At 40.0% G+C, this 12505-nt stretch overlaps 1 protein-coding gene across 1 annotated transcript; it reads left to right on the top strand.

The window, feature by feature from the left end:
• The first annotated feature begins 1920 nt into the window (after nt 1-1920).
• Nucleotides 1921-6093, top strand: LOC148096330 (uncharacterized). Its single transcript, XM_087836276.1, has one exon. It carries the CDS (start codon nt 2080-2082, stop codon nt 5581-5583), a length of 3504 nt encoding a protein of 1167 aa, XP_087692402.1. The 5' UTR covers nt 1921-2079; the 3' UTR covers nt 5584-6093.
• The last annotated feature ends 6412 nt before the right edge of the window (nt 6094-12505 follow it).

Genomic DNA, 12505 nt, shown 5'->3' with positions numbered 1-12505 from the left:
TGTGGCTAAATTTTGTGCTGAAAGCATCAAATCAATTTAATATGATTAACTTGCTATGAGAGGTTTTTACTCCAAGTGTGACTTTTTCTGGGTTCATACACCTTTCAGGGTCAAATTCAAGCACTTTGTAAGCACGTTTAATGTCCATTTTCAAACTTTTCCAGCACATTACCATAAAAAGGATGCATATTTCACTTCGCATCACCTGAGTAAGACCATGTGAAAGGCCAAATTAATACGTTTTTCATCAGATATTGATGCTTCTTTCTTATGTGACACAAAAAATAGGAGGAGACAGATCTTTGCTTGTGTTGTTTTTTTAAGTTTATTCATTCAAAACTAACTGTAAGACGCTTAACTACATTGCAGTCTGTGTTATTGTTGTAGACCTAATTATCACCTTTAAAGTGTTTGTGCTAATAACATCATGTAGAGTAAGACAGGCATAGAGAACAGCACTGACTGGGAAAGGCTTTGAACAGATGAAATACTCAGATCAATTAAACACTTTAAAAATGCACAAGCGTCTTTCAAAAACCTATTTATTTAATCTATCATCATTGATATTATTATGTACAGTTATAATGTACTGTTCATCTCACTTAAATAAACAGGCAGCCTTAAAGTGTGAAATAGTCACTTGTCTACTGTCTCAGTGGCTGATAGTGTCCCACAGGCCTCAATGTGAGCTTGAAGACATTATGTTTAAATTGTTTAATGATAAACAGATTTTGAATGAAAGCGAGGAAACTTCGGTAGCACAAAAAAGTGCCTATTCTTTGTTCCCATATGGTTCAGTCATATTACCGTTATTTCCCCCTAAGGTGTTCCCAAAGACACCGGGTTAATACTTGAAAAAGCTGCAGCAACACACAAAAATAGAATCAATATTCTGTTTCCTTGGTGACAACGCTGCTTTTAGCCTTCAATCAGAAAGCTTGACGTTGGCTAGTTAAGCACCGGGCTAACGTTTAAAGCTTTCACTCGAGGGAAGTAACTCGTATTACTGCTACTGCTGTGTAATCTTAGTTAAATTCACAGCATATTCTAGAAGTTACCCTGCAATAACTAACTGTTAGAATAGCGGCACCGTATTGTATCGCACTGAGTGCACTTCAATCCTTTATCTCGCGAGTTTGCTAGCTAGCAAAATAATAATACCAATTTTAAAAAATAACATGTGTAACGTACACACTCGAGAAAATTATTTACTAGGACTTACGCAAACTCCCCTGTTGTGAAAACGTACAAATCCTTCTTGCAGACTCCTTCTTGTATTTTTCGTTTTCCACCAAACACTCATTAAAACGGCCTCCAGGCACGTTAGTGCGCTCACCCCCGACTGATCAGGGAGTGGGTGGGGGGGTCACACATTGAAACAGACTAACGTGCAGAGGTACAAGGCAGCACAGGCAGAGAAATGTTGCTTTTAGACTTTTCGACTCATTTTATTTCTCTATCTGATAAGAAAACTATTCAATCAGATAGTTATTTGTGGTGAATGAAATACGGTTACAGTTTCAAGAAGTTTTAAGCACCAAATCCGAAATCCAAGCACTGCAATATTAAAATCCAATTGAATTTCTTGTTTGCTCCGAAATCTACGACATGACTATATACAGAAAAGCTTGACATGGTATGCAAAAAAAAAAAAAAAAAAAAAAACGAAAAAAATACAAATACACGAACAAAAAATGTTTTAACTGTCAGTTTTGTCATTTTAAAATTTTCCAAAACTAACATTTTCTTTTATTGAGTGATATTAAATTGATTAGGATCAAATTTAGAGTGAACAATATTACACAAACAAACACGTGTGTGCGCATGCGCACATATTAGAACGCTTCGATCCCTTGTTACGTGATAACTTTGCTTTGATCTTTTCTGACGTTGTAACTTTGCTTTGATCCCAAACCCCTTAAATAGGAGCGCTCACCTATGTTACTTTATGCTTAACGGACATTGACCTGCAGCAACTAAAACCCTTTCGAGAAGTTTTGAGAGCAATTTACAGGAGAAACCAAAACAAGTTCAGTTTTGTTTCTCACCAATTCACAGCACAAACAGACACATTACACCATGTCAGCCAACCCATCCTTCGGCTCAGATGAGCTTGAAATATCTAAAGGGACCATTTTGGGAGATCACCACGTGGTGGAGGCTTTCCTTGGAGAAGGAAACTTTGGTGTTGTAACCAAATGTCGCGATACAAAAAACAACCAAACTGTGGCTATTAAAGTCAACAAGAGCGACCCTGAAATTCTGCTACAGGCAAAACTGGAAATTTTCATCCTGGAGCAGCTAAGACGCTTGGATCCAGACAGGTGCAACATTGTCGAATGGAACGGCTATTTCCTCGATGGAGAGCGCATTTGCTTGAATTTTGAACTCCTCGACCAAAGCCTGTCAGACTACATAGGGGACCGGAATAACCAGGGTCTCCCAATGAGAGAAATCAGGCCAATTTTGCATCAGCTCGCAAATGCTCTGTTCCACCTGGGTTCTGTGGGAATAGTGCATGCTGACCTCAAACCTGTCAATATCATGGTTGTGAACCGCAGTGAGTCTCCCGTCAAAGTCAAACTTATAGACTTTGGCATCGCATGTCCTGCTTCTGCAGTGATTGCTGGTGGTGCTGTGGGGACAATTGGTTATTGTGCACCTGAGATTATGCTTGGCACTCCATATGATGAAGCAATTGACATGTGGTCTCTGGGGCTGGTAGCTGTTGAGCTTGCTACAGGGGTGCCTCTCTATCCTGGGGAAGACGATTATGATGTTTTGAAGTTCATAATTGAAACTCAGGGTCAGCTACCAGATCATCTTCTAAAGTCTGGCTTGTACACTGATTGCTATTTCATCGAGGATAACTACAACGAACAGCGCTGGACATTTAAGACCCAAGAACAATTTCAATACGAGACAGATTATCAATCAAAGGAAACTCGATTGATAAAACTTAAGCGTCTCGATGACCTCGAACAACTACTGGAGGTTAGGCGAGGACCGGAAAATGGCCAACCATTATTTGTAAGGCTAATCAAACAAATGTTGGCCTTGGATGCAAATCAGCGCATAACACCCTCGGAGATTCTGAAGCATCCCTTTTTTGACCCTGGCCTCTCAGGGAGAGACCCCTGCACTGACATGAATAGCACACGGGGACAAAACCTTGTGCTCTCTCAGCAGCCTTCAAGCTGGAAAAGTCATGGATCGCAAAAATTCAACTGCAGTTTCCAAAACTCAGTTGAATTTCCTCAAAAAGGACACATCAACACCTCAGCCACCCCATCTTCCTCTGAAGATGATCTTGAAATAACGGAAGGGACCATTTTGGGAGATCACCACGTTGTAGAGGCCTTCCTCGGAGAAGGAGGCTTTGGATTGGTAACCAGATGTCGTGATGCAAAAAACAACCAAACTGTGGCTATTAAAGTCAACAAGAGCGACCCTGAAATTCTGCTACAGGCAAAACTGGAAATTTTCATCCTGGAGCAGCTACGACGCTTGGATCCACACAGGTGCAACATTGTCGAATGGAACGGCTATTTCCTCGATGGAGAGCGCATTTGCTTAAATTTTGAACTCCTCGACCAAAGCCTGTGGGACTACATAGGGGACCGGAATAACCAGGGTCTCCCAATGAGAGAAATCAGGCCAATTTTGCATCAGCTCGCAAATGCTCTGTTCCACCTGGGTTCTGTGGGAATAGTGCATGCTGACCTCAAACCTGGAAACATAATGGTTGTGAACTGCAGTGAGTCTCCCGTCAAAGTCAAACTTATAGACTTTGGACTCGCATTTCCTGCTTCTGCACTGATTCCTGGTAACCGTGTGGGGACGGTTGGTTATTGTGCACCTGAGATTATGCTTGGCACTCCATATGATGAAGCAATTGACATGTGGTCTCTGGGGCTGGTAGCTGTGGAGCTTGCTACAGGGGTGCCTCTCTATCCTGGGGAAGACGATTATGATGTTTTGAAGTTCATAATTGAAACTCAGGGTCAGCTACCAGATCATCTTCTAGAGTCTGGCTTGTACACTGACTGCTATTTCATCGAGGATAACTACAACGAACAGCGCTGGACATTTAAGACCCAAGAACAATTTCAATACGAAACAGATTATCAATCAAAGGAAACTCGATTGATAAAACTTAAGCGTCTCGATGACCTCGAACAACTACTGAAGGTTAGGCGAGGACCTGAAAATGGCCAACCATTATTTGTCAGGCTAATCAAACAAATGTTGGCCTTGGATGCAAATCAGCGCATAACACCCTCGGAGGTTCTGAAGCATCCCTTTTTTGACCCTGGCCTCTCAGGGAGAGACCCCTGCACTGACATGAATAGCACATGGGGAGAAAACCTTGTGCTCTCTCAGCAGCCTTCAAGCTGGAAAAGTCATGGATCGCAAAAATTCAACTGCAGTTTCCAAAACTCAGTTGAATTTCCTCAAAAAGGACACATCAACACCTCAGCCAACCCATCTTCCTCTGAAGATGATCTTGAAATAACGGAAGGGACCATTTTGGGAGATCACCACGTTGTAGAGGCCTTCCTCGGAGAAGGAGGCTTTGGATTGGTAACCAGATGTCGTGATACAAAAAACAACCAAACTGTGGCTATTAAAGTCAACAAAAGTGACCCTGAAATTCTGCTACAGGCAAAACTGGAAATTTTCATCCTGGAGCAGCTACGACGCTTGGATCCAGACAGGTGCAACATTGTCGAATGGAACGGCTATTTCCTCGATAGAGAGCGCATTTGCTTAAATTTTGAACTCCTCGACCAAAGCCTGTCAGATTACATAGGGGACCGGAATAACCAGGGTCTCCCAATGAGAGAAATCAGGCCAATTTTGCATCAGCTCGCAAATGCTCTGTTCCACCTGGGTTCTGTGGGAATAGTGCATGCTGACCTCAAACCTGGAAACATAATGGTTGTAAAGTGCCATGAGTCTCCCATCAAAGTCAAACTTATAGACTTTGGACTCGCATTTCCTGCTTCTGCACTGATTCCTGGTAACCGTGTGGGGACGGTTGGTTATTGTGCACCTGAGATTATGCTTGGCACTCCATATGATGAAGCAATTGACATGTGGTCTCTGGGGCTGGTAGCCGTGGAGCTTGCTACAGGGGTGCCTCTCTATCCTGGGGAAGACGATTATGATGTTTTGAAGTTCATAATTGAAACTCAGGGTCAGCTACCAGATCATCTTCTAAAGTCTGGCTTGTACACTGATTGCTATTTCATCGAGGATAACTACAACGAACAGCGCTGGACATTTAAGACCCAAGAACAATTTCAATACGAGACAGATTATCAATCAAAGGAAACTCGATTGATAAAACTTAAGCGTCTCGATGACCTTGAACGACTACTGAAGGTTAGGCGAGGACCTGAAAATGGCCAACCATTATTTGTAAGGCTAATCAAACAAATGTTGGCCTTGGATGCAAATCAGCGCATAACACCCTCGGAGGTTCTGAAGCATCCCTTTTTCGACCCTGGCCTCTCAGGGAGAGCCCCCTGCACCGATATGAATAACACAGGGGGACAAAACCTTGTGCTCTCTCAGTAGCAATCATCGTTTGGGTGGCCAGAATTCTAGGGGAGCTAGAAATTCTTGTGGAAAAAAAGCCCAAAACAATAACATCAACAAAAACAACCAATGAATATGTTCTTAAACTTGGGCACAATTTGGCTTGAAATCCATCAACTAATCTCTCAATATTCAAAGCGGAGCAGCAGACAACTTACCATCACATCAGTCCTTCAATCAGACCTACAACAAACGTCTTCCTTCTCTCACCCCAACCGGTCGCAGCAGATGGCCGCCCCCACCTGAGCCTGGTTCTGCTGGAGGTTTCTTCCTGTAAAAAGGGAGTTTTTCCTTCCCACTGTCGCCAAAGTGCTTGCTCATAGGGGGTCATATGATTGTTGGGTTCTCTGTATGTATTATTGTAGGGTCTACCTTACAATAATACATACAGCCTTGAAGTGACTGGTGATGTGATTTGCTGCTGAATGAATTCGGAACTAATTGGAAATAATCTGGATATTAATTAAATAAACCTGCTTTGAGCATCAATTAATTGTTGTTTGAAATTCTTTATAAATATATAAATATAGTGCCACTCTTCTACTGTTTAAATTGCAACTGTTTAAAACTGACTAATTTATTCATACACTTGAGCATAAACACACACACGGTAAATGGCCTGTATTTGTACAGCGCTTTACTTAGTCCCCAAGGACCCCAAAGAGCTTTACACTACATTCAGTCATCCACCCATTCACACACACATTCACACACTGGTGATGGCAGCTACATTGTAGGCAGCATGGATCCATCCTTTCATGCTATTTATGCCAAATTCTGACTTGATCATTTGCATGTCAGAGCAGAAATCAAGGCTCATCAGACCAGGCAACATTTTTCCAATCGTCAAGTGTGTAGAACTGTAGCTTCAATTTCCTGTTCTTAGCTGACCAAAATGCTCTTCTGCATTCTTTGGCTGCAACAAATGCTTGTATGAGCTACGGTTGCCTTCCTATCAGACATTTTTCTCTGACCGTTGACATCAATAAGGCAGTTTTTCCGAGAGAACTGCCTTTCACTGGATATTTTCTCTTTTTTGTCACCGAAAAGGGTGTCTGTGTTACTTCTTGTCTTATTTTGATAATCCTAGTCTGTGTTCCCATGTTTGTCCACTTCCCTGATCACCCCTCAGTGTATATATTGTCTCTGTTTTCCTCTGTCCTTTGTCAGAGTGTCTGTTCACCTACCCCCTGTGTCTCCATGTTCCCAGTGTTCAAGGTTTCCGAGTGTTTTCCCAGTTTAGGTTTTCATGGTTGGTTCTGTTTGCTACTCAGCCAGAATAAACAGCTCGCTCTTTTAAAAAGTAGGCTCCAGAATGGATGATGGGATGTTCGCATGTCTTTATGTAACACTGAGTGTGCTGAACTAAAGGTAGGCCTAGTTTCATTTTCATGGTCATTATTATCAAGACAATGATTACCCCTTATTCTGATTATTTCTCCCTTTTGGAGGTGTAATGTTGACATGAGGGGTGTAAATATATTTTGATAAACTAATGTTGAAGTCACTGTTTTTGTCGTATTGATGATGCAGCTAGAATAAGTGCTTTTAAATAAAAGAATAACCATTTAAAGTGCTCAGTGGTGAAACTGTAACTCTTTCAGAGTTTGACAGCTGGACAAGTGATTTAAAGAAACATGAGATGAGTGCAGCATATTATCTGAACAGAGATCATTCAATGAGCAAGAATAAACACTGACAAGAGAAACACTTCACTGTTGATTATCATATGAAGTCTAATGAAAGCTGTTAATCTGTTAATATCCTGTTAATCTGCATACAGCAAATAAAGAACATGTGACTTTAAAGCATCCAGCAAAGTGATAACTGTCCTCTGCCCACTAAGTAGTGACTCTACAAAAGATTATTTTCAATATAATCTTTATATTATATTTATATTATATTTAGTTATTCTCCAGCGCAACAATGTAAGGAGCTCTGTGATTGGTTAGGAAAGGACAGACTGGCCACCTCGATTTTTCTTCACTGCACATTGATCCATAGCTTTGCTCTGTAAAGGCTAACAAAGTGCTTTTGCTTTACAAACACATTTAGCCTCGGTATTCACTCTCTTAAAATGCCACTGGACGCTGGAGTTAAATGGAGCCCTGATCCTCAGAGTTTTATTGTTCCTAATATTTCTTTTAAATAGCACAGATAGTGCCCCACTGCAATAATCACTCATGTCTAGATAGTCCTGTTAAAAAGGAGTTTTTCCTCCCCACTGTTGCATAGCAAACCTAGCAAACACAAACTATTCTATAAAACAATCTAATTTAAACGAATAATCCAGTTGAAGCTTCAGACAGCTGTCATATGACAGTGAAACACTGCCATCTGCTGGACTCAAATAACAAAGACGCTGCTTTGACAGGTGAGGGAGTTTCAACAAGTCTGCAACGACTCAAGCATCAAACTACAGAACTATTAGAGTGGACATGGTGCTCTAATGGCTGCTTCGTAGGTCAGAAAGAATCAAACATATCAATAAATTATAAAACAAAAAACGTCTCTTATTGCCCAGGGCTCAGGAAGTGAGTGTGTTCCTTATAGCCTATTAAACCTTAGCAGGTTATTTTGATGTGTTACAGATGAAACAGCTATCCAGTAACATTCAGCTACAAAATGTTTTTTTTTATAATTACTTTTTTACAGCTTCGCACTTTTACACAAGTTTCATCATCAGTCACAATGGCTGCTGCTAAAATTGAGTACAAGATATTTGTTGGCCTGATTAAAAGGTCTTGATGCGTGCTCAATCATCCAGGGAAGTAAATCTCCAAAAGTTGATTCTGTTCTTCTGGACGTAGCGTTTTCAGTCAGAGAAACCAGCCGACTGAAGGAACAATGGGCTGGGAGGTCAGTTCCTTAATCATGATTATGCAAATTCTCATGACCATTGATCAACAACCACTGATCAATGGTCTTGAGTACCATTCACAGAGAATTGGAGAATGGCTGCAATCACAGCACTGTAAGATGGTGAAAGATGTACCCTTAGGCCCCCTCCTTGATTCAGAGATGGTCTTTCCCTTTTCATGTAAATGGCCTCGACTCCGCCCTCAAACCAGCGTTCATTGCAGGTATTGTTGACAATCATATTGTATCGTGTAACCATCCAGCTCACATATTAAATGTAAATGTAAATGATTTGTTGAACTTAAGACATGATGAATGTTCCTGCATTAAAACACATCCAGCCTAGTGTTCTCACTCTACCTAAATGGATCTGTTACATTAGTGATATATGGGAGTTGTGTTTCAGTCTTTTCCACATGAGGACATTTACATTTAGTTTTTGCTTTACTGATAAGTGGCTGGTTAACCTGCAGTGGTTGCAGTATGTGTCGGTCATCTGGAAGCGTAGGTGTAGAAGATGTCTTTAATTAATGTAATGCTCTGAAGGTGTCAGTGATTACTGTGAATTCATTATAAAACTGGATTTCAGTGAATAAACTGAATAAAGACAGGCCGTCATGGTGAAGCTCAGGTGTCCATAAAGAGTAACAGGAGAGCTTTGTCGTACTTTCAGATATTTTACATGAGCCAGTCTTTCAAAAAATAAATAAATAAATAAATAATTCATTTATCCACAGGAAACACAATGCTCATATCTGAAAGTAAACTCTGATATATATCCCCGACTAGGGTTACTACTAAATAAAGGATCGCCTCAAAATGACTAAATATATAAAGACACTCTCCAGAAGAAGAAGTTAAAGGGATTTTATTTATTGTACAAGCAATATCTTCATAAGAATTACAAATTCTGCAGACATATTACCTTCTTACTGAACCTGAATAACTCACACACAGACATGTCCACACATTTAGAATCTGCAGCTTAGAAACATCTTCAGGTTTAAAAGATATATATAGCTGGATGTCATCTGCGTAGCAGTGGTAGCGAATGTCCTCAAAGGGGCTCAAAATATGCTGGAGAGGAAGTAGATATATTAAAAACAGCACAGAACCTTGTGGCACACCATAGGACAGGGACGTGGAAGATGACCTGTACTTAGAGACCGCCACAGAAAACTATCGTTCATAGAGATACGAGGAGAACCACTCTAAGGCAGACCCAGATACACCAACCCAGTATTTCAGCCTTTCAAGCAAAATGTAATGGTCAACGGTGTCAAAGGCTGACGTGAGGTCCAACATTAGGAGTACAGAACACTTTCCTGCATCGTTTTGCATCAGAATGTCATTGGAAACTCTAAGAAGGGCTGTTTCAGTAGAATGAGCTCTACGAAAGCCAGACTGAAATTTGTCAAAGATATTATGTTAACAGACAACAGAAGCAGACAGAGTTAACCTGAGCTTGAAGAGTCAGCAGAGCGACTTTTCACAGGGGAACAGGACCTGTTGATTTTTCTAACTGATGGCTACACACAGCTCTGCAGAACAGGTAATTACCGCTGTTCGGTTTAATATTTGATTTTAAACAGTGTTTGAAGCTAAGACAAATACAGATCATATATTTTCATACAGTGATGTTCCAGTCGGGTTAATGTTTGTGTGTCCTCACTGTAAAGACTGCAGGTTACTGGAGCGTGTCTGAAAATGTGAAGCCCCCCTTCAGTCTAATATTGACACCGTTATGCCATCTGCACTTTGATCCCGCTACCTACTCTTGAAAACGATGTGCGCATCTACTTCAGTTGGTCTGTTTTGATATAGGATGTTTGGAAGTTATTTTATTGTTATGATTTTTGCATTTTGTTATTTAATTGGTTGCAAAAAAGAAAACAAGTTTATGTAAACAAGTGGAAATTAATCCTCCTGAGAATAAGCCTTTTAAATAACCTTGGTGAGTTTTTTGGTAGTTCAAGAGTTGAACCATACACAGGTGGCTGAATGCAGTTAGGTAACAGCTGTCACAAAAAATATTATCTTCATACATGTCACAGCTGTGTAAGCACTGATATTGATAATAGATGTGATCACAAAGAGACAACATTTTTGCTAAATGTAATTATTATATTAGAAATTTATAAAACTTGTAATTTGAATTTTTCCAAATGAGAACATATACCATTTTTTGCTTTACTGATCAGTGGTTGGTTGGTTAACTGCAGGTGTTCAGGCACGAGTCCGTCGTCTGGAAGAGCAGGTGGTGAAGATGACTTCAGTGACTGAAATGCCCTGAAGGTGGAATTAAAGTTAAACTTTATTTGAACATAAATCAGTAAAGACAGGCCTCCATCCTGACATGCAGTACTTGCATTACTTATGTATGATATGCATCCTCACAGAACCCAGATGATGCCAGCATGTTTTGAAGCCAATATCTGGAGATGAGTATGTGAATGTGAGTATAAGTGTGGCAGGAGAGTGAGTTCACCCTCTTTCTTGGAAGTATGCAAAAGTCTGTTGTCTTTAAAAATGTAATATATAAAAACCAAGTTCTTACTGAATGAGAAGTGAAACCTGGAGATGAGCAGAGATCAAGTCAAGTGCAGTTCAGACTCGCTGTTATTAAATTCTACCTGAGCAGGTTATAGTTCACCTCACTCACAGAAGAACAAATAACATTTGGCTCTGGGAGCTTCAGTTTGTATACACTGTTGTGGCACCACCTTAAGCAGCCATTTGCATCAATACCTACATCACTAGCCCAGCAGTTCTAAGAAACTTCTCTGTTTGTGGTTCAGAACCTAATGTGACACCAATGACCACAACAGCATGCAGCTGCAGGTTGTCGTGCATACCTGGTTTTACAATAGAAGAGAATAAAGAGGCATTTTTCCGTAAAACTTTTCTGTAAAATATTACTTTTAAATAAATAAATAAATAAAATGTGTCTAAAAATAAAATTAGGTAAACACCCAGAATAATGATTTTTTTTTTTTTGTTTAAAACTGCATTTGGCTTAGTTTTTGTTAACTCGGTGTAATATGTCATGTGTTGTTCAGCTGAACTCTTCTTCCACACAACATGATCCCTGTGAGTGCTCCAATCAGAGACAAGGTCAAATGTAGCACTATTAAAACAATGAGATTAATGCTGCATAAACATGAGCATTTAGCACATAGCACAATTAGAGCCCTGAAACTTCTAATTGGATATGTTCAAACATCAAAGCTTACTCAAAAGAGACATGGAATCACTTTAGTTTGTCTCCAGATCTGTTCTTCCTGTCATCCCCATTTACCAATATTTTCTGAATCATCACAGAACGTTTGCAGGAATCATTTAGCAATCATGTAGCAAAATTTGACTCAGTGCAGGATGAGTGACGGAGCGCTTCTCCCACTGAAAACGCTACGTCCAGGTGAACAGAATTAACTGTTTGGCACAGGTCCCCCCAATTTTTCCTCTGCTCTGTATTCACACATCATGTCTGTTTTACTTGTGAGCTATAAGGTATAAAATTCTCTTGTGTAAATATTTGTCTTCACAGATGTACAGCAGAGCTTTTTGTGAGAGTCAAATAAAAATAAAGCAGTAAAACCGCCAGAATAAACACAATAAACCACCTTTCAGTTCAACTTTTGCTGTCTCAACAATATTCTCATTTATATTGTTTGCTGTTTAACTTACCAAATATTTCCAGTAAGACATTTGATCAGGTCTTTTAGAACTTCCTGTTAACCAAGCAGCATTCTCCAGCTGCTGCTGCACTGTTAAGAAAATCTTAACTTAATCCTAATAGCACAGTCAGAAGAAAACAAACAAACATACAGTCATGTGGAAAAGAGTGTTTTCTGAGGAATCTATAGAGTACTAGTAAAAAAATAAGAACACTGATTTAGTAACTTATAGAGCTACATTTAGCAGCAATAATGTTACCAAATTGTTTCTGTATGACTATCAGTCTGTCACAAGGTTGCTCAGGATATTTGACTCACTCTTCTTTACATGGCTTTGTCAGATCATTGAGGTTTGTGGTATTTGT

This window comes from Neolamprologus brichardi, chromosome 23 (genome assembly GCF_056152115.1).
Source record: "Neolamprologus brichardi isolate AB-2024 chromosome 23, ASM5615211v1, whole genome shotgun sequence".
NCBI classification, from domain to species: Eukaryota; Metazoa; Chordata; class Actinopteri; order Cichliformes; family Cichlidae; genus Neolamprologus; species Neolamprologus brichardi.
Note: the sequence above shows the minus strand (reverse complement) of the source record. Positions and strands in the feature narration are given on the sequence as shown.